The sequence below is a fragment of the Scyliorhinus torazame genome, chromosome 15 (genome assembly GCF_047496885.1).
Source record: "Scyliorhinus torazame isolate Kashiwa2021f chromosome 15, sScyTor2.1, whole genome shotgun sequence".
Lineage (NCBI taxonomy): Eukaryota > Metazoa > Chordata > Chondrichthyes > Carcharhiniformes > Scyliorhinidae > Scyliorhinus > Scyliorhinus torazame.
The window spans coordinates 190,973,691-190,999,039 of record NC_092721.1 but is presented as its reverse complement, the minus strand read 5'-3'; the positions used below and the strand labels follow the sequence as shown (position 1 = coordinate 190,999,039).

At 49.4% G+C, this 25,349-nt stretch overlaps 1 protein-coding gene across 2 annotated transcripts in view; it reads right to left on the bottom strand.

The window, feature by feature from the left end:
* cd99 (CD99 molecule) overlaps nucleotides 1-25,349 on the bottom strand; it is a 98,679-nt gene that overhangs the window by 45,051 nt on the left and 28,279 nt on the right. Inside the window, exon 2 of one of the 2 annotated variants that reach the window (XM_072477350.1) lies at nucleotides 18,291-18,320. The exons of the other annotated variant lie outside the window; for it this stretch is intronic. Within the exon in view, the coding sequence (XP_072333451.1) occupies nucleotides 18,291-18,320 (30 nt within the window). The remainder of the gene's footprint in view (nucleotides 1-18,290; nucleotides 18,321-25,349) is intronic. 2 annotated transcript variants of the gene reach the window in all.

Genomic DNA, 25,349 nt, shown 5'->3' with positions numbered 1-25,349 from the left:
TGGGGGGGCGGAGAAAAAGGTGGGGGGGCGGAGAAAAAGGTGGGGGGGCGGAGAAAAAGGTGGGGGGGCGGAGAAAAAGGTGGGGGGGCGGAGAAAAAGGTGGGGGGGCGGAGAAAAAGGTGGGGGGGCGGAGAAAAAGGTGGGGGGGCGGAGAAAAAGGTGGGGGGGTGGAAAAAAAGGTGGGGGGGTGGAAAAAAAGGTGGCGGGGTGGAAAAAAAGGTGGCGGGGTGGAAAAAAAGGTGGCGGGGTGGAAAAAAAGGTGGCGGGGTGGAAAAAAAGGTGGCGGGGTGGAAAAAAAGGTGGCGGGGTGGAAAAAAAGGTGGCGGGGTGGAAAAAAAGGTGGCGGGGTGGAAAAAAAGGTGGCGGGGTGGAAAAAAAGGTGGCGGGGTGGAAAAAAAGGTGGCGGGGTGGAAAAAAAGGTGGCGGGGTGGAAAAAAAGGTGGCGGGGTGGTTAAAAAGGTGGGGGGTGTTTGTGACCGTGTTTGAGGAACTGTTCGTCACGGGGGGTGGGGAGGTGGAGGGTGAAAAAGGTGAAAATTCTGTACAGACTGTATAGGTGATTGTTGGGAAGTATGTTTCCCAGGGTGTTTATTGGCTGTAACCTGCTTTGATACAGGTTTGTAATAAAATACAATTTTTAAAAAAAGGAAATAACAGGATACCAATTTTACTAGATATTGAAATCTTTCCCATTTATAAGTTCCCAACTGCGACATCATCGGAAAAGACTGTCAGTTTGCACATGTCCGCAAACAATGCTGAGCTGAACTTCAACAACATCTCTCCTGCCTCAAGTCACTAAATTATCAGGCTGCTTATCCAACACCCAATGCGGGATGAACAGAAATTTCCTCTACTTAAAATAGCACTGAGGTCCCAGGTCCGATCCCAGCCCTGGGTCACTGTCAGTGTGGAGTTTGCGCATTCTCCCAGTGTGTGCATGGATTTCGCCCCCACAACCCAAAGATGTGCAGGCTAGGTGGATTGGCCATGCTAAATTGCCCCTTTAATTGGGGGGGGGGGGGGGGGGGGGGAACTGGGTACACTAATTTTTTTTTTTTTTTTTTTTTAAATAGTTGGAAGAGCAAAGCCATTGTCTGGGGTCTCCACTACAAATTTAGCTCCCCAGCCGATGACTCCACCCCCTCTTCCTATCAACAATGGGGCCGAATTTCATGAAGCTCCTGAGAGAGTTTGGAGCCTTCTCGGGTTACAAGCTCAATCTGAGCAAGAGTGAAGTCTTCCCCCTGAACCCGAAAGGGAGGAAGGCAGAGCTGGCCGGACGACCATTCAAACTAGCCCAGAGCAAATACCGCTATCTGGGGATCCAGATTGCCCACGACTGGACACGGATTCCCAAAGGGAACCTGACCAGTCTGGCGGAGGAAGTGAAAAAGGACCGACACACAGCCTCGCTCTTCCTAGTACAGCCTCGCTCTTCCTAGTGCGGAAGGTGCAGACGACCAAGATGAATGCGCTGCCCAAGTTTCAGATTCACACTGATCTACATCTCCAAGGCCTTCTTCAACGCGGTCGACAAACTGATTATGACTTTTGCAGAGGCGTGGGCTGGTCCTCCCAAACCTACAGTACACACAGGATAGCCGCTGCAGAAAGAGAGTGGGGATGGGCGAAAGAACCAGGCATGGAATAGGAGAAGGGTGGAAGAGAGCTCCTGTACAGGGACGACCTTCGGGTCCCTCGCCACGGCAGCACGCCCATCCCCGCCAGCCAAACAGTCAACAAGCCCAGTGGTGGTAACCACACTCGGAACCAGGAACCAAATGAGACAGCACTTCAGCCTAACCGAACCGTCCAATATGGTCCCCATCTGCGGCAGCCACAAGTTCTCCCCAGCCATGCTAGGTGCCACGTTTAGGAGGTGGAGACAAGATTGGGGGGAGGGGGGGGAAAAAGAAAAAGAGAAAGAGAAAGAGAAAGAGAAAGAGAAAAAGAGAAAGAGAGAGAGAGAGAGAACACTGACCATCAGGGACCTTGACACAGAGGACAGGCTAGCGATCTTAGAAGGACTGAGAGATACTACAGCTATCCAACGAGAATGAACTCCAATACCTACAGGTTTAAGAACTCCCTAAGCTAGGAGACGACAACCTACCCACGGACCCCGAGACGCACAGTGTTAGAGGGACCACTGGACATGGGTAACCTGGGAGGAGGAACTACGGGGAGCTGTATGGACGACTATCAGAAAGGGGACGCTCCCCACTGGACGAAACACGGGAAAAGTGGAAGGAAGAACTAGGGATAGAAATAGGGTCGGGACTCTGGAGCAAAGCACTGAGCAGGGCCAACTCCACTTACACAAGGTGAAGTGGAGGTGGAGCACACCTGACAAGAACCCGAATAAACAGGTTCTTCCCAGAGATGAAGGACAAATGTGATCGGTGCCAGGGAGGCCCGGCAAACCGCACCCGCATGTTTAGGGCATGTCGCAGACTTGTTGAGTTCTGGACAGCCTTCTTTGAGGCGATGTCCAAGGTTGTGGGGGCGAGGGTGGAGCTATGTCCAAGAGTGGTGGTTTTTGGGGTATGGGACCAGCCAGAACTATCTATGAGGAAGGGTTCTGATGCCCTTGCTTCACTAAGTGTCCGCCGAGGAATCCTGCTCGGCTGGCGAAGCACCGTCCACAGCTGCAGACTGGCTGGCGGACATGTCGGAATTTCGCAATCTGGAGACAATCAAGTACACCATCCGAGGGTCAGAGGACGACTTCCACAAAAAATGTGGAGACCATTCAGCAACTTGTTCCAGGACCGGTTTGAAGCCAACAGCAAATAGAGAAAGGGCGCACACAGGGGCCAACAAGTCAGCAGGGAACAGATAGGGAGGGGAGAGATTTGGGAACGGCCAGAATGGATAATGGGGGCAGCACAAGTGGATAGCACTGTGGCTTCACAGCGCCAGTGGCCCAGGTTCGATTCCCCGCTGGGTCACTGTCTGTGCGGAGTCTTCACGTTCTCCCGGTGTCTGCGTGGGTTTCCTCCGGGTGCTCTGGTTTCCTCCCACAGTCCAAAGATGCGCAGGTTAGGTGGATTGGCCATGATAAATTGCCCTTAGTGACCAAAAAGGTTAGATGGGGTTATTGGGTTACAGGGTTAGGGTGGAAGTGAGGGCTTAAAGTGGATCGGTGCAGACTCGATGGGCCAAATGGCCTCCTTCTGCACTGTATGTTCTATGTAGAGCAAGGCCACAAAGAACAAGATGCCAAGGAAACAATGAAAACAGGGGGCTTAAAACAACAGGGGTCAGGGTGGGCCGATGCCAATGGAGAGCTCTTGTATATTGTACCTGGTCCACATACTCTTCTCTATAGTGCAGTTTATGAAGTGAAACACGCGATCACCAAATCACCCATTTCCACCTTACAATATCACCCAATTCAGCTCATTTGCTCCGAAACCCTCACGCATATCTTTACATTAACCTTGTAGACTCAGCGATTATATGCTAATTATTGCAGGTGAATGATGGCCTGGCTTCAAAAACAAGGTCAGAAAATGTTAACAGTTACTTTTTAATAAGAAAATGAGCAAAGCCGGCTCTCCGCAATCCTGTCTCAAGTTGCAACAGTGTTTATATCTGCCCCGTCTCCGAGGGAGGATGCAAGCTAACATTATTCAGATCAAATTATACACTGCCATCAGATTACTCTACCAATTTTCAGGTCCTTAAAATACCACTTAATATTAGAAAGCCGTGGCCGGGATTCTCCGATATCCCGGCCAAGTGTTGACGCCGGCGTAATCCCAGTAATCCTCCTCAGGGACGAGAAAGGCGCCGGAGTGCTGTGCTTCGGCGCATTCGCATGGTTGCCAGCCTCCACGCAACATGGCAGAGAACTACAGGGGCTCGGCATGGAGAAACATGGGCCTCCCCCGGAATGAACGCGCCCGCCAATCAGTAACCCCCGATCACTGGTCTGGCCACCGTGGAGGCCCCCCCCGCCGGGAGTCGGATCCCCCCCTCCCCCTCCCCCAGGACGGCACCCACAGCCAGAACGCCGAGGTCCCGCTGGGTGGGACCTTTTGTAAACCACGCCGACGGCACCCGGCCCGTTGAGCGCGGCGAATCAGCGGCCCAGCGTCGGGGTGAGATTCTCACACTCTTCCCCCGGCGATTCTCCGGCCCGGTGCGAGCTTGGAGAATCCCGGCCCATATCAATGGGAGCACATTCCTCAGGTGAAACAATTTCAAAAAGTAAGACTGGAAAGCAGAATTGGATATAAATGAAATGCAAAAAAAGGCCGATTACTGTTTCTTAAAACAACCAAGGAACAGGCAGCATTTGAAGCATATTTAAATGTCAAGTTGGTACAGATTAAGCCCTGCGCCTCACTGCTATGGCATTGTATAAATTCCTTGTTGCTAAAAACAATGAATCACAAGATATTGCTTCTTACAAAATTGCAGAGTTAGAAAAAAAAAAACTGTAGCTCTTCAATACTGGTACTTTCTCTTATAGGGAGCACATTGGAGTTAATGTGATTAACCTACTTAATGCACCCCATTCATTAGCCCCAAGCACCTTCAAGAACAGAGTTTTTCCAAGTTTTGCCCGGGATTCATTTTTACCAACCGACCATCCTTCGGGACCCACACCAGCCGACCTTCCCGACCACCATTTTCACTTACCTTTAATCATAGAATTTACAGTGCAGGAGGAAGCCATTCGGCCCATCGAGTCTGCACCTGCCCTTGGAAGGAGCACCCCACTTAAGCCCACGCCTCCACCCTATCCCCGTAACCCCATTTAACCTTTTGGACACCAAGGGGCAATTTAGCATGGCCAACCTACCTAACCTGCACATCTTTGGACTGTGGGAGGAAACCGGAGCATCCGGAGGAAACCGATGCAGACAGTGAGAAAATGCAAACTCCACACAGTTACTCGAGCTCGGAATTGAGCCTGGGTCCCTGGAGCTGTGAGGCAGCAACGCTGACCACTGTGCCACCTCAATGTGACAGGTGAGCCTGCCTTGGTCCTCATGATTTCACTTGCTTTGTCATTCAATGTTCCATTTCTGCTAAGGACTGCAGCTGATGATTTAAGATCTCACTCCATCCCTTGGGAAAAAAAATTATAAAGAAAAAAAAACTCACCATGCCTTGAAACTCGTCTTCAAATGCCTTTGATGTTTTGAGAGTTTTAATCTTTCATTTGGCAGTACTTAGACCATAAGACATAGGAGCAGAATTAGGCCACTCGGCCCATCGAGTCTGCTCCGCGATTCAATCATGGCTGATATTTTCTCATCCCCATTCTCCTGCCTTCTCCCCATAATCCCTAATCCCCTTATTAATCAAGAATTCATCTAACTCGGTCTTAAAGACACTGTGAATTGGCATCCACAGCCCTCTGCGGTAAAGAGTTCCACAGATTCACCACCTTCTGGCTGAAGAAATTCCTCCTCATCTCCGTTTTAAAGGATCGTCCCTTTAGTCTGAGATGGTGTCCTCCGCTTCTAGTTTTTCCTACAAGTGGAAACATCCTCTCCACGTCCACTCTATCCAGGCCTCGCAGTATCTTGTACATTTCAATAAGATCCCCCTCATCCTTCTAAACTCCAACGAGTACAGACCCAGAGGTTTCAATTCCTCATACGACAAGTTCTTCATTCCAGGGATCATTCTTGTGAACCTCCTCTGGACCCTTTCCAAGGCCAGCACATCCTTCCTTGGATATGGGGCCCAAAACTGCTCACAATACTCCAAATGGGGGTCTGACCAGAGCCTTATATAGCCTCAGATGTACATCCTTGGTCTTATATTCTAGCCTTCTTGACATGAATGCTAACATTGCATTTGCCTTCTTAACTGCTGACTGAGCCTGCACATTAACCTTAAGAGAATCGTGAACAAGGACTCCCAAGTCCCTTTGTGCTTCTGCTTTCCAAAGCATTTCCCCATTTAGAAAATAGTCTATGCCTAGATTCTTCCTTCCAAAGTGCATAACCTCACACTTTTCTACATTGTATTTCATTCGCCACTTCATTGCCCACTTTCCTAGCTTGTCCAAGTCCTTCTGCAGCCCCAAGCTTCCTCATTACTATCTGTCCCTCTAAAGATCTTTGTATCATCTGCAAACTTAGCAACAGTGCCTTCAGTACTTTCTTCCAGATCATTAATGTATATTGTAAAAAGTTGTGGCCCCAGCACAGACCCCGGAGGCACACCACTAGTCACCGGCTGCCATCCTGAAAAAGACCCCTTTATACCCACTCTGCCTTCTGCCAGTCAGCCAATCCTCTATCCATACCAGGATCTTACCCTTAACACCATGAGCTCTTAACTTATTTAACAGTCTCCTATATGGCACCTTGTCAAAGGCCTTCTGGAAATCTAAATAAATCACGTCCACTGCTTCTCCTTTGTCTAACTTGCTTGTTACCGCCTCAAAAGAATTCCAACAGATTTGTCAGACACAACGTCACTTTGGCAAAGCCGGGCTGACTCAGTCCTATTTTACCGTGCACTTCCAAGTGCTTCGCGATCTCATCTTTAATAACAGACTCTAAAATCTTATCAATAACCGATATTCCCTGCATATATAACTTTTTGAAAATAAATTTAGAGTATCCAATTCTTTTTTCCCCAATTAAGGGGCAATTTAGTGTGGCCAATCCACCTACCCTGCACATAAGAACATAAGAACTAGGAGCAGGAGTAGGCCATCTGGCCCTTCGAGCTTGTTCCGCCATTCAATGAGATCATGGCTGATGTTTTGTGGATTCGGCTCCACTTTCCCACCCGAACACCATAATCCTTTATTCTTCAAAAAACTATCTATCTTTATCTTGAAAACATTTAATGAAGGATCTTTGGGTTGTGGGGGTGAGACCCACGCAGACACGGGAGAATGTGCAAACTCCATATAGACAGTGACCCGACCCAGGGCCAGGATCGAACCTAGGTCCTTGGCGACGCGAGGTAGCAGTGCGCCATCATGCAGCCCTTTTCCCTCTGTATAACACACATGGGCTTTGTATCCTGATTTACATTGACACAACTGATAGACCCATACCTCATGTAATTATCTTTATGCTGTTCTGTTCTTCAGCTTCTTCATGGGTTATTCACCAGAGGCCCAGGAATTCACACCAGTGCTGCTGGCAGCTGCAAATTGGAGGAACCTCTCTCGCATCCAGAGCACATGACATCAGCATGACCTGTTCGCTGCCACTGCTTCTGGAGATAAGACCCCATTGATTTTTTTTAAAAACAGTCTGTTTCTGGGTCAGCGCGCTGACATCAGGAGGAGGCGCCAGGGTCCCAGGTTCGATTCCCGGCGTGGGTCACTGTCCATACAGAGTCTGCACGTTCTCTCCGCGTCTGCGTGGGTTTCCTCCGGGTGCTCAGTTTTCCTCCCACAAGTCCCAAAAGACGTGCTTGTTAGGTGAATTGGACATTCTGAATCCTCCCTCAGTGTATCCGAACAGGCGCCGGAGTGTATAATAATAGGCAGTCTGCCTCGTTGGGCTCCAAACCTGCACACTGTTTTTTTAAAAATATATTTTATTGAAAATCTTTTCCAAACAACAGTTTTTTCCCTCTTACAAAGCAAACGTAACAGTAAAGAAATTTTTAACAATACACAAATAACTAAACCCCATAATCTTTTGACATAAACTGAACTAAACCCCCCCCCCCCCCCCCGGGTTGCTGCTGCTGGTCATCTGTCTTCCCTCTAACGTTCCCCTAGGTAGTCGAGAAATGGCTGCCACCGCCTGGTGAACCCTTGAGCCGATCCTCTCAGGGCAAACTTTATCTGCTCCAGTTTCATGAACCCCGCCATATCGTTTACCCAGGCCTCCAGTCCGGGGGGGTTTCGCTTCCTTCCACACGAGTAAAATTCTACAACGGGCTACTAGGGACGCAAAGGCCACAACGTCGGCCTCTTTCGCCTCCTGCACTCCTGGCTCATCTGCAACTCCAAATAGAGCTAGCCCCCAGCCTGGTTTGACCCGGGCCTTCACCACCTTCGAAATCACTCCCGTCACTCCCTTCCAATACCACTCCAGTGCCGGACACGCCCAAAACATATGTGCGTGGTTTGCCGGGCTCCCGCCACACCTCCCACATTTGTCCTCCACTCCAAAGAACCTGCTCAATCTTGCTCCCGTTATGTGTGCTCTATGTAGCACCTTAAATTGAATCAGGCTAAGCCTGGCGCATGAGGAAGAGGAATTTACCCTGCTTAGGGCATCAGCCCACATACCCTCCTCTATCTCCTCCCCTAGTTCTTCTTCCCACTTTCCTTTTAGTTCACCCACCAACTCCTCCCCCTCTTCCCTCATCTCTCGGTATGTCTCTGACACCTTGCCCTCTCCGACCCACACCCCTGAAAGCACTCTGTCCTGAGTCCAGTGTGTCGGGAGCAGCGGAAATTCCATCACCTGTTCTCTAGTAAACGCCCTCACCTGCATATATCTCAGTAAGTTTCCCCGGGGCAACTTATACTTTTCCTCCAATGTTCCCAAGCTCGCAAAAGTCCCATCTATAAATAAATTTCCCACCCTCCTAATTCCCAACTGGTGCCAGCTCTGAAATCCTCCATCCATTCTTCCTGGGGCGAACCTATGGTTGTTCCTAATTGGGGACCCCACCAGGGCACCCCGCACCCCTCTCTGTCGCCTCCACTGTCCCCAGATATTCAATTTGCCGCCACCACCGGGTTAGTGGTAAACTTTTTTGGCGAGAACGGTAGCGGCACCGTCACCAGCGCCTCTAAACTCGTCCCTTTACAGGACTTTCTCTCCAGTCTTTTCCACGCCGCTCCCTCACCCTCCATCATCCATTTACGTATCATTGCCACATTGGCGGCCCAATAGTAATCGCCCAAGTTCGGTAGTGCCAATCTTCCTCTGTCCCTGCTACGCTGAAGGAACCCCCTCCTTACTCTCGGAACTTCCCCTGCCCACACGAAGCTCGTGATGCTCCTGTCTATTTTATTGAAAAAGGTCTTAGTGATTAGTATAGGGAGACATTGAAATACAAATAAGAACCTCGGGAGGACCATCATCTTAATTGCCTGCACCCTGCCCGCCAGCGACAGAGGCTGCATGTCCCACCTCTTGAAGTCCTCCTCCATTTGTTCTACCAGCCGTGTCAGATTAAGTCTGTGCAAGGTTCCCCAGCTCCTAGCGATCTGAATCCCCAGGTATCGGATGTTTCCTTCCACTTTCCTTAGAGGCAGGCCTTCTATCTCTCTACTCTGATCCCTTGGATGTATCACAAATAATTCACTCTTCCCCATGTTTAGCCTATACCCAGAGAAATCCCCGAACTCCCTCAACATTCGCATAACCTCTATCACCCCCCCCCCCCCCCCCCCCCCCGGGTCCAACACGTATAATAGGTCATCTGCGTATAGCGAGACTCGGTGTTCTTCTCCCCCTCTAATCACCCCTCTCCATTTCCTGGAGTCTCTCAACGCCATGGCCAGAGGTTCAATTGCCAACGCGAACAACAATGGAGGCAGCGGGCATCCCAGTCTTGTTCCCCTATATAGTCGGAAATACTCCGATCTTTGTTGACCCGTAACTACACTTGCCGTTGGAGCCCCATAAAGAAGTTTTACCCAGCTAATAAACCCGTTCCCGAACCCAAGCCTCCTTAACACTTCCCATAAATACTCCCACTCCACCCTATCAAATGCCTTCTCTGCATCCATTGCCGCCACTATCTCTGCCTCCCCCTCCACTGGGGGCATAATTATCGCCCCTAATAGTCGTCGCACGTTAACATTCAGTTGTCTCCCTTTTACGAACCCTGTCTGGTCTTCGTGCACCACCCCCGGGACACAGTCCTCTATCCTCGATGCCAGTACCTTTGCCAGCAATTTGCCGTCCACGTTCAATAATGAAATAGGTCTATAGGACCCGCACTGCAACGGATCTTTATCCCTCTTCAAAATTAGCGATATCGTTGCCTCCGACATTGTCGGGGGTAAAGTCCCTCCTTCCCTGGCCTCATTGTACGTCCTCACCATAAACGGGGCCAACAAGTCCACATATTTTCTGTAAAATTCCACCGGGAACCCGTCTGGTCCCGGAGCCTTCCCTGCTTGCATGTTTGCCAGCCCCTTAATAACCTCATCCACCCCAATCAGTGCCCCCAGGCCTACCACCTCCTGCTCCTCCACTTTCGGGAACCTCAATTGATCCAGGAACTGCCGCATCCCCTCCTCTCCCTCTGGGGGTTGAGACCTATACAGTCCCTCATAAAAGGTCTTGAACACCTCATTTATCTTTCCTGCTCTTCGCACCGTGTCTCCCTTTTCGTCTCTAATTCCTCCTATCTCCCTCGCTGCTGTCCTCTTTCGCAATTGATGAGCCAGCAGGCGACTAGCCTTTTCCCCATATTCATACCTCCTCCCCTGTGCCTTCCCCCACAGCACCTCCGCCTTTCTGGTGGTCAGAAGGTCAAACTCCGTCTGGAGTCGTCTCCTCTCTCTGTACAGTCCCTCCTCCGGGGTCTCTGCAAATTCCTTATCCACCCTTAGGGTGGATCCACCCAGTAATCTTTCCCTTTCCTTGGCCTCCGTTTTCCTTTTGTGGGCCCCAATGGAGATCAGCTCTCCTCTGACCACCGCTTTTAGTGCTTCCCATACCACTCCCACAGGGACCTCGCCGTCGTCATTGACCTCCAGGTATCTCTCAATACACCCTTGCACTCTTGCACACACTCCCTCATCCGCCATCAATCCCACATCTAATCGCCAGAGTGCTCTCTGCTCCCTTTCCTCTCCTAATTCCAGGTCCACCCAATGTGGGGCATGGTCCAAACCCGTTTTGGCTGAATACTCAGCTTCTTCCACCCTAGAGATCAACGACCTTCCCAAAACAAAAAAATCTATCCGGGAGTACAGTTTATGGACATGGGAGAAGGAGAACTCCCTAGCCCTAGGTCTAAGAAATCGCCATGGATCCACTCCCCCCATTTGGTCCATAAACCCCTGAAGCACCTTGGCCGCTGCCGGCCTTCTTCCGGTCCTTGAGCTGGATCTATCTAGCCCCGGGTCCAGCACAGTATTAAAGTCCCCTCCTAAAATCAAGTTTCCTACCTCCAGGTCCGGTATACGCCCCAGCATCCGTCTCATAAATCCCGCATCGTCCCAGTTCGGGGCATATACATTAACCAACACGACCTCTATTCCCCCCAGCCTGCCACTCACCATTACATATCTACCTCCGCTATCTGCTACGATGTTCTTTGCTTCAAATGCTACCCGTTTCCCCACCAAAATGGCCACCCCTCTGTTCTTTGCGTCTAGTCCTGAGTGGAACACCTGTCCCACCCATCCTTTCCTTAACCTAACTTGGTCCGCCACCTTTAGGTGCGTCTCTTGGAGCATAACCACGTCTGCCCTTAGTCCTTTCAAACGCGCGAGCACTCGGGCCCTTTTTAATCGGTCCGTTCAGGCCTCTCACGTTCCACATGATCAGCCTCACTAGGGGGCTACCTGCCCCCCTCCTGTGTCGACTAGCCATTACCTTCTCTAGGCCAGTCCCATATCCCGCCTCCGCGCTCCCACTCGCTCCCCCAGCGTCGCATACCATCCTCGTCCACCCACTCTTTAGCCATTTCCTTTTGGATTTCCGCAGCAGCAACCCAGTTGCCCCCCCCCCCCCCCCCGCTAGATCTCCCTCTAGCGTGATTGCTCCCCCCATATTACTTCCGTAAGTCAGCTGACTTCAACTGACCCCGGCTACTCCTGCTCACTCCTCGACCCCCGTGTGGGGAACTCCCATCCGCCCTGCGCCTGTATTCCCGCCATATTCTTTCTGGCGCGGGAACATCCCTTTACCTGACCCGCCTCTTATGGCGCAGCTCCCTTTCCCCTCCCCCTCCCCTTCCTCATTCTCCATCTATGTCCCGTCTTTTCCCCCTCACCGGCGCCCACATTTCCCAATGTCTCCCCCCTTCCCAATTTACTTCTCAATTAACTTCAACCATAACATTAACAATAACATTTCCTGCAGCATCAGTCCCTCAGTTCCGATCCAATTTCTCCTCTTTGATAAAGGTCCATGCTTCCTCCGCCGTCTCGAAATAATGGTGTCTCTCCTGATACGTGACCCATAGTCTTGCCGGCTGCAGCATCCCGAACTTCACCTTCCTTTTACGCAACACCTCTTTGGCTCGGTTAAAACTCGCCCTCCTTCTCGCCACCTCCGCACTCCAATCCTGGTACACCCGTACCACTGCATTCTCCCATCTGCTACTCCGCACCTTTTTAGCCCATCTCAGGACCTCTTCTCTATCCTTAAGGCGGTGAAATCGCACGATTATCGCCCTGGGTGGTTCTCCCGCTTTTGGTCTTCTCGCCGGGATCCGATGTGCCCACTCCACCTCCAAGGGGCCCGTAGGGGCCTCAGCACCCATCAGTGAGCTCAGCATCGTACTTGCATAAGCTCCACAGTCCACTCCTTCCACGCCCTCAGGGAGACCCAGTATCCGAAGGTTCTTCCTTCACGCTCAGTTTTCTAGGGCCTCGATCCTTTCAGTACAGTTTTTATGAAGTGCCTCGTGCGTCTGTGTCTTAACCGCCAGGCCCAGGATCTCATCCTCATTATCCGTCACCTTCTGCTCCACCACGCGGAGCTCTGTCTCCTGGGTCTTTTGTGTCTCCTTGAGCCCCTCAATTGCCTGTAGCATCGGGGTCAGCACGTCCCTCTTCAGCAGCTCCACGCACAGTCTCAAAAATTCATCCTGCTCGGGCCCCCATGTCGCCTGCGCTTTCTCCGCCGCCATCTTGTGCTTCTCCCTTGCTGTCTCTATGGTCGACGATTCCTCGCGCTGCAGCCGCCGCCGGTTTTTTCCTCCTTCGTTGGGGGGGGGGGGGGGGGGGGGACTCCCTTCTCACTCACCCCACACCGGGTTGCGTCGCCCAAAAATTTCCCGTTGGGGCTCTTAAAAAGAGCCCGAAGGTCCGTCGGAGCTGGAGCCGCCGAAACGTGCGGCTAGCAAGGCATCACCGCAACCGGAAGTCAAAAGCCTGCACACTGTTGAGGGGCACGCATGCGCGCGATGACTGGCATTCTTAAAAACCAGTCACGGCCAGCATACTAAAAGTCGCCGTTGGATACTTCTTCCTGCAATCAGGAAACCACGACCGATGACCCCGTGACCCACGCAAATGACTGCTTCGGAGGAGTGTAATTTTAATTTATTCCTTCATGGGATTCCTTCACAGGATATGGACAACGTTGGTTGGTCAGCACTTACTGCCCATCATCAATTGTTCTCGAGAAGGTAGTGGTGAGCTGTCTTCTTGAATCACTGCAGTCCATGTGGTGTAGGCACACTCACTGTGCTGTTAGGGAGGGAATTCCAGGATTTTGATCCAGTGACAGTGAAGGAACGGCGATGTATTTCCAAGTCAAGATGTTGAGTGGTTTGGATGGGAACTTGCAGATGGTGGTGGTTCCATGGGTCTTCTATGAGACCATAAGACACAGGAGCATAATCAGGCCACTCGGCCCATCAAGTCTGCTCCGCCATTCAATCATGGCTGATATTTTTCTCATCCCCATTCTCCTGGCTTCTGTCCATAACCCCTGAACCCCTTAGTCAAGTACCTACCTTTCGCTTTTCGTCTACTTCTGGGTGGTAGAGGTGCTGGCTTTAGACTTTGCTTTTGAAGGAGTCTTGGTGAGTTATTGCCGTGCACCTTGGAGATGACACAAGGCTGCAGCATGTAAATAGTGGAGAAAATGAATGAGATGACAATGAAGTGGGCTGCTTGGTCCTGGATGGTGCCGAGCTTATGTTGTTGGGGTGCACAGGGTTTGGTGCATGAAAGTTCATAAATAATGAAGTAAAGAGCAAGGATAATTTTAAAATCCTGGCGTTGGGATCAGGAACCTAGAGCTAAAAAGATTCTTCCCCGCTGTTACCAACCTCCTGAATGACCCGCTTATAGACTGAACTGATCTCTCTATGCATCTTCTCTACAGTTGTAGCACTATATATTCCATATAGCTTCTCCCAATGTCTGTGTTCACATTGTGTATGCCCGATGTTTTTCATGGAACGATCTGTCAGGACTGTACGCAGAACAATACTTTTCACTGTACCTCGGTACACGTGACAATAACTCGGAAATCCAGACTGATGGCTCCCGTTGCTCTGCAGCAAATTAAATACAGAAACCTTACTCGGAACCGGATGATCCTTCCACCATGCAAGTGAAAAAGGAGTCAGTATTAAAGAACTGCTGGACATAAATGATTTCTCTCCATATGGGGTATAAGCTAGCTTTACTTGGTAACTAATCACAGACACATGACTGTAGATTTGCACCCGATGTACGCAGTCTGCAGCATTCCTAAAGTAACTGTTGAACTAAAAAGCACTGGTTACAATTTCACCCTCACTTAGAAATTAACACTGACCTCATCTCAACATGACTAGGCCGTCACAAAGAAGTACACCATACTTGAACAGGGCAAAAGTTAACTGGTTTTCCCTTTTTTTTTTTTAAAAAAAACATTTACAGCGGCCAATCATTTTTTTTCCAATTAAGGGGCTAAATTGCGTGGTCAATCCACCTACCAGGCAAATCTTTGGGTTGTGGGGGCAAGACCCACGCAGACTCTGGGAGAATGTGCAAACTCCACACGGACAGTGACCCGGGGCCGGGATCGAACCCTGGTCCTCAGCGCCATAGGCAGCAGTGCTAACCACCGTGCCACCCTACGAACCCGATTTTCTAATCTTTACGCATTTGGTGCAAAACTGGATTTTAAGCTTTCAAAGCAGCTGACTTCCGTCACATCCAACCTCCTTTCAAGGGTCTACTGAAAAAAAAGCTTAAACAGTAGCAGGGCGGGAGATGATAGGAAGGAGCCAGAATGTGGCCAGCTGCCACTTTCTCAGGCTATAAATTCATCAGTTCAAGGTCTTGTGTGTGGTTCTGTTTGCACACGGGTAACACAGCATGCAAATGCACCGCTGGAATTTTCAGCTGCAAGTGAAATACTGATACCCCAGCAGTATTTGGAGATCTTGCCGGCAGGTTCCGGTGGTAAAATGGTGCAGCGCTGATCAATAAAAAGGACATGTTTTCTCTACCCTTCTTCACATCCCCAGACAACAGAAATGCTCAGTGCACCCAAAGACCCCCCGCCGGGTCGGAGAATCGCCGGGGGCTGGCGTGAATCCCGCCCCCGCCAGTTGCCGAATTCTCCGGCACCGGATATTCGGCGGGGGTGGGAATCGCGCCGCGCCAGTTGGCGGGCCCCCCCCCCCCGGCGATTCTCCAGCCCGCGATGAGCCGAAGTCACGCTGCTGGAATGCCTGACCCACTGGCGAGAATCAAACCACCTCTTACCGGCGGGACAAGGTGGCGCGGGCAGGCTCCGGGGTCCTTGGGGGGGGGGGGGGGGGTTGCGGGGCGATCTGGCCCCAGGGGGTGCCCCCACGGTGGCCTGGCCCGCGATCAGGGCCCACCGATCCGCGGGCGGGCCCGTGCCGTGGGGGCACTCTTTTCCTTCCGCCTTTGCCATGGTCTCCACTATGGCGGAGGCGGAAGAGACCCCCTCCACTGCGCATGCGCGGGGATGCCGTGAGTGGCCGCTGACGCTCCCGCGTATGCGCTGCACGGCAAAGTCATTTCCGCGCCAGCTGGCGGGGCACCAAAGGCCTTTCCCGCCAGCTGGCGGGGCGGAAATCAGTCCGGCACGGGCCTAGCCCCTCAAGGTGAGGGCTCGGGTCCTCAAGATGCGGAGAATTCCGCACCTTTGGGGCGGCACGATGCCGGACTGATTCGCGCAGTTTTTGGCGCCGGTCGGCGGACATCCCGCCGATTGCAGAGAGTCCCGCCCATTGTGTCTGTTGTTGTGTTATGCTTCTTCACGTAGCATAAGCTGCTTCCTTGATGTACACTCTGACAAAGGAAGGTTCAGACTTGGAGATAGGTTTAACTCATTTATTGAACAGTTAACAATTCTCCTACTTGGGTTTGACTCTCCTGCTAATCTTACTATAGTAACTCGATCTAACTAACCAGTCTGCTCTAATCCATGCGGTGGGTGTGATGCTTCCCTGATCTGCCCCTGTCCCTTGGAGTGTCGCCTGTGGAAAGAGAAAGAGCATGTGTGCCTTGTCCTTTTATATGGGTAGCCCCCTTGTGGCAGTGTCGCCTCTGGCTGTGTCTTGACTGCCCATTGGTCGTGTCCTATCTTACTGACCTATTGGTTGAATGTCTGCGTGTCATGATGTCTCTGGTGCTCCTTCTAGTGTTTATTTAGTTCTAGTGTATTAACATTAACATTAACCCTTTGTGTATTTACAGTGTCCTAGTGTATCTACATTAACCCTTTGTGTATTTACAGTGATGCCTATCACCCACACCTGTGAAAAGGTTAGAGGCTAATTTTAACTTGCTGATTGAGACTAGGAACCGGGACTGAACATGTCCCGATGCAGGCTTACTCCCTGGTAGAGCCTTGCTATGAGCAAAGCTGACAAGTTTTAGATGCAATCAGAATTCCCCAGCGTCTCCAAGTACTGGTGGAAAGGAAGCTAATAAACCTCCTTAATGGCCCTTCTCCCCCCCTTCTTTGGGCCATTTCCTAGTCTTTTCCAAGCTCACCTGAGGAGAGGTGGGTCCAAATTAAAGTCCCACCGCTAGACTATTTGGTAAAAACAAATCACTGCAGATGCTGGAATCTGAAACAAAAACAGAAAATGCTGGAAAATCGCGACAGGTCTGACAGCGTCTGTGGAGAGCGAACATGAGTTAATGATTTGTTGGGCTAGCCAAAGACACAGAAGAAACAAGAAAGATGGATTGGTCTGTTTTATCAGAGAATACATCCCTGCTGGCCAAACGCCACGTGACGTGTAGTGACATCAGCGGAGTGTTTGCGAGGGCTTAGTGGTTCTCCATCTTCGATTGTATGAGCAACACCTCTTAATAAATCTCTCACCGTGTTTCAAAGATTCCAGAATGTGGACACCTCCAAACCTTTTCTCTCTGTGGCAACAGATATTTCTTGGGAATACTGAAAACTATAGCAATGGGAAGTGGCTATTCAGCCCTGGGCCTGGTCAATCAGAACTGAACATCAACCTCATTTAGAACATAACAGCGCAGTACAAGCCCTTCGGCCCTCGATGTTGCGCCGACCTGTGAAACCACTCTAAAGCCCATCAACACTATTCCCTTATCGTCATAGGCCTATCCAATGACCATTTGAATGCCCTTAGTGTTGGCGAGTCCACTACTGTTGCAGGCAGGGCATTCCACGCCCTTACTACTCTCGGAGTAAAGAACCTACCTCTGACATCTGTCTTATATCTATCTCCCCTCAATGTAAAGCTATGTCTCCTCGTGCTAGACATCACCATCTGAGGAAGAAGGCTCTCACTGTCCACCCGATCCAATCCTCTGATCACCTTGTATGCCTCAATTAAGTCATCTCTTAACCTTCTTCTCTCTAACGAAAACAGCCTCAGGGCCCTCAGCCGTTCCTCATAAGATCTTCCCTCCATTCCAGGCAACATTTAACCACCATTTCTCCACATCCTTTGATACCTCTCTCCCTCCCGCACCTCGCCCTCCGCCCCCCCCCCCCCCCCCCCCCCCCACCCAACCACAAAGGTTTGCAGGCAGAGGGCCCATCAGGTTACCTAGGAGGCCTTCCCGCCACCCTCCTACCCCGCCTCACCCTGTCCCCAGAGAAGCCTAGAGTGGCCTAATTGGTGGCACTCACTTCCAGGTCAGCCCTCCCTGCTGTCAAATCCCTGACTTGAATGATCCTATGGGCTCTAGCACTCGGGCTGTTGGGACTATGTGCAGTTCTAGCAGTGGCCGCCATTCCCAGCAGTGCTATTGGGACGACAATTTGAGTGGCTGGCAGCTCTGAGGCAGAGCACCAAGTGAGGCAATGATGCAGCAGGAAGAGCGGATTCAGCGAAAATCTTTGGCTTTTGAGGACATTATGCAGAACGTGGTTTTTGAAAATCTTCAGGAATGTCTGTACTAAACACCACCAGTCAGTCTGCTCCACCATCTTCCAATCAGGGAGCCAAGCTTGAATGACACCGAAACCTTACTCAATACCTCCGTGAATTAATCGCAGCTTTCCAAACACGTTACATTCCTGCTTCCGTTTCCCTAGCTCTGAACAAGTAAGGCTGGGAGGATTTAATTTCACACCTAAATGTGCAGCATTGCTTCATCAAAGCATTATTTATGGGTGGAATCATCTCTCGCACACAAGTTGATACAGCTTGCAAGCATAGCAGGTTCCCGTACTCACCAGTGTCATTAACACCCAGCGTAGGAGCAGCTGCAGAAAGAGGATAGAGAAAAAAAAGGAAGAGTCCATTACTGTTAAATGTGAAAGCAGGCAGTTAATACAAAAACCTTTCAGCCCAACAGATCTGCATGAGCACAAATCAGCAGACACGCACACACACAAGAAACGCCAAGCATCATTAAAATGGTTAAAAAGCAGCAGCTGGAGGCTTAAGTGCAAGCTTCATTTTGCCGCATTAGCTAAAATTACTTGCTTATTGTAGTCATTTTTAGAGGTGCAGATAAACCCTTTTCCATCCCGCTCAGCGGCCTTTGGTATGGGGAGCGTAATAATTTTTAAAATGAGAAAGCGGGCAGGTTCTCTCGCCCCAGGTCCACGGCAACCTTGGTCTCACCTGGCATCCACAACAAACAAATTGTTCAAGCAACTTCACTGGATAGCGATCGGAAATGAGATAAGGGTGCCCCGATGCCAACTGCGACATTTCCGTTGCCACTTCAATCAGATTAACATAGAACATAAAGTGCAGAAGGAGGCCATTCGGCCCATCAAGTCTGCACCGACCCAATTAAGCCCCCACTTCCACCCGATCCCCGTAACCCAATAACCCCTCCTAACCTTTTTTGGACACCAAGGGTAATTTAGCGTGGCCAATCCACCTAACCTGCACATCTTTGGACTGTGGGAGGAAACCCACGCAGACATGGAGAGAACATGCAGACTCCGCACAGACAGTGACCCAGCGGGGAATGGAACCTGGGACCCTGGCGCTGTGAAGCCACAGTGCTATCCACTTGTGCTACTGTGCTGACCCTTAGTCAACTTGTATCTAACACGCTTGGCACTGCCAGTGAGCCACAGGGAAGCGCTATGCCAATGGCTCAGCAAACATCTGGACATCTAGGGTCATCGGGACTCGGAACGTTAGATCTTTTCTCTCCTTACAATTGCTGCCAGACCTGCTGAGATTTTCCAGCATTTTCTCTCTTGGGGCTCAGCTAACATGTTCAACTGGCAGGCCACCCAACGTGCATATAGGAGAGCTGGCTTCACTTACTGAACGTGAGGAGGTTCAAACAACAAGCGTGCATCAGCACGGGATTCGTTAAAACACTTCTACTTGTTTTTCGATTAAAACTAAACCAGGTCTGCCCTCCCAGGGGAATGCAAAAGGCCCGGTGGCCTACATTCAAAGAAGTGCAGCTGAATTCTCAGTCTCTCGAATAACATCACCGGATAAAGTCATCCTGGTTTTACAAACAACCACTGCTGCTTGTGGAACCTTGCAATGCGTACTTAGCTGTCTGCCGCTCTGGGGCACCCAGAGGGCGTTTAAATCAGAATGCAAAATGCAAGTCGTTACACCCATTCACACAACGACACACCATTCATCTGCATTAGAAAGCAAATAAGAACAATGCGACAGAGAAGAACCGGCTTTTAGACTGCACTTCTCAATGATCTCAGAAACATAGCAGACGATTTGCATGGTGAATTTCTGCAGGCAACACTGGCAAGGCAAGAATTCATAATCATTCCCAGTGGTGAGCTGCTGCCCCGAGCAAGCCACACTCGAGAGGGTCAACCATAATGCTGTGGGTCTGGAGTCACATATAGGCCCGAGCAGATTGTTTTCCCCAATACAAAAGGGTAGGATTGGACCAATTTTTATTGTTCAAACAGTTGTTGCTTGGCCATCATTACGGAGAACAGATTTTTATTCCAGATTTATTTAAATCAATCGAGTCTCAATTCCACCAGTTGCCATGACAGGATTCAAACTGGTGTCTTCAGATTAACCCAGCTCCCCGGTTTACAAGTTCAGTAACACAAGCACTGTGCTACTATGATTAGCAATGAAGTAAATGACCAGATAACTCCAGTATAAACAGACTGATGAACTCATAATAGAACCTACTTATAACACAATTGCATAGGGGAAGGATCGATAGCAAAGAACAGATATTGAAAAGGTAGGACAAGATGAAATTTAATTAAAAATATCAGAAATTATATGCAAATAGGAATTCTACAAAGTAAACAAACAAAGCAATTCCATTTGCAGTAACCCCCACCCAACAAGTGTCAGTATCAACAAAAACTAAACTAAAAATGGTCTGGTTATCATTGACATAACATCCACTTAAAAGCAAATTCACAATATCTTCTCCGAATTGAACATGGTCAGACTTCAAGACTACTAGGACTGCACAAACAATATATATTTAATTTCATGTTGTGCTCCAACATACAGAAAGACTGGTTATAGCAAGCAACCAGATGTTTAACTGCCAGTCAGTGTGTCAATAATTCACTAGGGTCATAGGAAGCACAAAATATAGTAAACAGTTGCAGCAAAGATCCATAACCAAAAAAACTATACTTCATTCATAAAATATCTGAAAGAACATTACAAACATTTCAAAGAGGCAGCACAGAGTGCAATTATATTCAAGTTTTCCACATAGATCATGTTGCATTCTGAGGTGCTTCAATAAAGTTGTGATAAATTCATCATATACGTTCAATCTGAGTCGTACAGCCTGAGGGGGTTCTATACAATTTCCAAGCCTTATGGTGGCCGGGCCACCACATGAGTACCAGTGTCAGCTCTCCAGATCTCCAATAATTCAGGCCCAGCCGACTGCCAGAGATTTCTTATTGGATTTATTTATTGTCACGCGTACCGAGGTACAGTGAAAAGTATTGTTCTGCATACAATCCAGGCAGATCGTTCCAAACAGGAATCCATAGAACGTACTATAAATAATGGTTGTAAAGATGCAGGAAGAGGATCTGTAGAGGAGAGCTCGCAGGGAGTCACTACGCTCCAGCGCCAGCTCACAATTCAAGTGCTAAAGTTTCACATGAGCAGGTATGACACCACTGTTGTAGGAGCGTTGTGGTTTGCAAAGACACATTGTAAAGTGCACCTCCATTTCGTCAGGCACTATTGATTTTGTGCAAATTGGGCACTTGAAACCATTGTGCTGTGCATATTGAACCAGCGGGGCACCAGTTGAAGCGGCAGTGAGTCGGACAATCATGCCGCCCTCATACATAGGGAGAGCTGCAGCTCCCAGCCCTACTCTTCCCCTCGTCTCCTGGCAACCATTACCTGCCGAATGAGGCCCACCGCGGGACCTCCTGCATTTCCCCCGCTGCCGTGATCGGCACCAATCGCCCACCCTGCCGCCGATTCCTCCTCCTTCCACGGCTTCCTCCGCACAGCCCAAAAGGAAGAGGCGGCTCCATGCCAGCCATTCTGCCGACCGAACGAGCCCCATGACAGGCTAGCCTGCTCAGTCACCACCGCCAGTTCGGTAATGGCCGAAGGAGTATGGATAAGAGAGGAAGCAGCAGCCAGAGAAAGAGGACTTCATATGAATGCCTGAAAATTAAGGGTCACATGCAAAATGAATTCAGTGACCATACTCCTTCCAATTTAGGTATGTTAACCTATTAAGAAAATGTCAGGCTCCCATCACCCATAAAAAAAAAAAAACTTCCAAGTCATCAAATTCTAGCTGCCCATGCCCTAAATCCCATTCACCCATCATCATTGACCAACATTTCTTTCAGGTCAACCAATATCTCAAATTTTGGGGTATATGTTCTGGGTCCGCCTGCCCACTGCCGGAATTGTCACGGGCGGGACTGAAAATTTGAGACCATTTAAATGTCCATTGACCTGTGGCAGGAGATTCAGTCCCTGGGTAGGGGCCACCGGGAAATCCAACCCTCAATTCATCATGGTTTTCAAATCTGTCCGTGGCCTCACCAATCCCCAACTCTCACCTCCTCCAGGCTTAGGAGGAGTAGAGCTGGTTCTCTCCTTTGATTATGGCTTGTTGTAATCCCAGATTTGCACAGCCTCACCAACAGCAGACAAGCTTTCAAATGACTTGGCTCCAAGCTTTGGAGTTACTCCCCCACCCCCCCCTTTAAAACCTCCTTCGACTCAGCTCTTGGTCACCTGGAAGACCTGCCTGCTCCGGTCTTCAGTGTCAAATAGTATCGGCATCTTCTGAGGCTTTACTGCATTAGGTGGGTACTGTACATATGCAAGTTGTTGCTATGAAGGATGGCATTACTAAATGCTAAAAGGGGAATGGGTGCCTGGGTGACAGCCTTAAAATGCAAAACTAGGATAGGATAGCATCAGATTTCAATAAAATCAGAAGCCAAACATTGCTGCATAAAGATGGAAAAGGCACTCAAAACCACAAAGCAAACCAAAATGGAAAACGTAGGGAGAAAGAAGAATCCTTTGATAATATGCAACATCCAAGGAGATCAAAAATTTGGATTAAAATTAGTCTAATGAGAAACAGCGTTTCCCTCCTCCTCCGGCCTCAGAACCCCCTAGCCTGGGGTGGGTGGGGAAAAGACCAAATATATCTAGGTTACGGAAACCTACAAAATGCCTGAGGGATACACAGAGTGGATGCAAGGAAGATGTAACCCCTGAAGAGCCATATAGGAATTGAAAAGTTAACTCTGTTTCCCTTCACAGGTGTTGGCAGACCAGATTTTTCCAGCATCTGCTATATTTCGCTTCTACGAAGACGTTAACCCCCCCCCCGCCCCCGGCTGGGGAGCCGAGAACCAGGGGACACAATTTTAAAATAAGAGGGAAGCTACTTAGGATCGAGACGCGGGGAATTTTTTAAATTAAAGTCAGGAGGGCTGTAATTCTTTGGAATTCCCTATGCAGAGGGCTGCGGGAGTTCAATCATAAGAGTATGGTTAAGCACTTCTAAATACCAGTGGCATGAAGGGATATGGGAGTAACATGGGGAAGAGGCATTGAGGTGGATGATCAGCCATGGCCGTACAGAATGGCAGAGCAGGCTCAACGACCAGCTCCTATGTTCTTAACCTCATGATGGAAAGCGAAGGTGGACACATAACAGAATCAGTCTAGTGCCCACTAGGGAACGAACCTAGCAACACATTCTGCCTAGATTCACACATGAGGTTTCCCACTTGCTCAAACATCATAAAACTGCCAGTCACACACTAATAAAGAATAAGAGTTGTAAATATAACAATAACTTTCATTATACGTTGCCTTAAACATTATAAAATGTCCCACGGTGCTTTACAGGAGTATTAAGAGACAGAACAGGGCTCCGCTTCATGCAAGGGAAAACTGGGTCAGGCAACCAAAAGTTCAGGCAGGAGGATGGGTTTGCAGGAGTGTAGCAAGATAGAGAGATGTAAGAAGGGATTTAAAGAGGGCTGAAGCCATTGAAGGCACAGCAACCAAAGATGGAACAGTTAAAAATCGGGATGCTCCTGAGGCCAGAATTAGAGGATCGCAGATCACAGAATAATAGTGCAGAAGAGGCTCTTTGGCCCATTGAGTCTGCACCGACGCATGAAAAACACCTGACCTGCCTCCCTAGCCCACCTCGACCACCCTCCCAGGCAGAGCGTTCAAGACCGTCACCACCCTTGAAGGTCTTCCTCAAATTTCCACTAAACCTTCTGACCCTCACCTTGAACCCATGTCCCCTCGTAACTGACCCTTCAACTAAGGGGAACAACTGCTCCCTGTCCAGTCTGTCCCTCATAATCTAGTACACCTTGAGCAGGTCGCCCCTCAATCTTTTCTGCTCCAGCGAAAACAACCCAAGCCTATCCAACCTCTCTTCATAACTTAAATATTCCATCCCAGGCAACATCCTGGTAATAGTGACTGCACCCCCTCCAGTGCAATCACATCCTTCCTATACTGCTACGGCCAGAACTGCCCACAATACTCCAGCTGTGACCTCACCAATGTTCTATACAGCTCCATCATGAATTCCCTGCTTTTGTAATCTATGCCTCGACTGATAAAGGAAACTGTCCCTTATGCCTTTTTCACCACCCTATTAACCTGCCCTTCTGCCTTCAGAGATCTATGGACAAAAACGCCACGGTCCCTTTGTTCCTCGGTACTTCCCAGTACTATGCGGCTCATCGAATACTTCCTCGTCACATTACTCCTTCCAAAGTGTTATCACCTCACACTTTTCAGGGTTAAATTCCGTCTGCCACTTTTCTGCCTATTTCACCATCCCTTCTATATCTACCTGCAACCCAAGATACTCAACCTCACTGCTAACCACCCAGTCGATCTTGGTGTCATCTGCAAATTTACTGATCCTGCCACCCACAGTCATCAGATATCACAGATTTGTGGGGCTGCGGGAGGTGATGCAAATAGGGAGGAGCAAGGTCATGGAGGGAACTGAGAAACAAGGGTGAGAATTTTAAAAGTAAGACATTGCTCGACTTGGAACCAATGTGGGTCAGCAGGCACAGAGGCAAAAGGAGACGGAAAGCTTGTTGCAAGCTTAAGAGTTTTGAATGGCCCAGGGTTAGAATGCGAGAGGCTAGCTGCAGCACATCAGAAAAGTCAACTCCACAGGGCTTGATTGGGGGCTTCAACAACAATGTCAGGCGATAGCAAAGGTGAGAACAGGTGGTCTTCATGATGGCACAACCGAGAGCGCATTAGTAAAGTCATCTAAAAGTCAACAGGCTTAAAGTTAAAGCCAAAAGTTAATATCTAAAAGTTAAAAACTTTGACAAAGGGTCATCTGGACTCGAAACGTTAGCTCTTTTCTCTCCCTACAGATGCTGCCAGACCTGCTGAGATTTTCCAGAATTTTCTCTTTGGTTTCAGATTCCAGCATCCGCAGTGATTTGCTTTTATAAACATTAACAGGGCTTGATTGATCAGCAGCAGATAAGCCGAGACGGGGCAAAATCAGGTGATGCTACAGAGCAGGCAGATTGTGACGGCACAAATACTCTTTCAGGGTCAAATGCGACACCAGGCTGGCGAACGGATATTCTATTTTTTTTTAATGGCATCCCAAAATGAGATTGGAAGGACTAGAAAGGATAAGGAACAACTGAACATTAAGAAAACATATCGGGGCATGCTTGCAGTCCTGGAGATGGTTCAGCGGACCAGAGGTTTGCATGTTCCAATTGTAATTCATTATATTGGCAAGTTCCTAACCACCATCACAGAGAGGTGTCAAGGCAAATAGTGGCCAA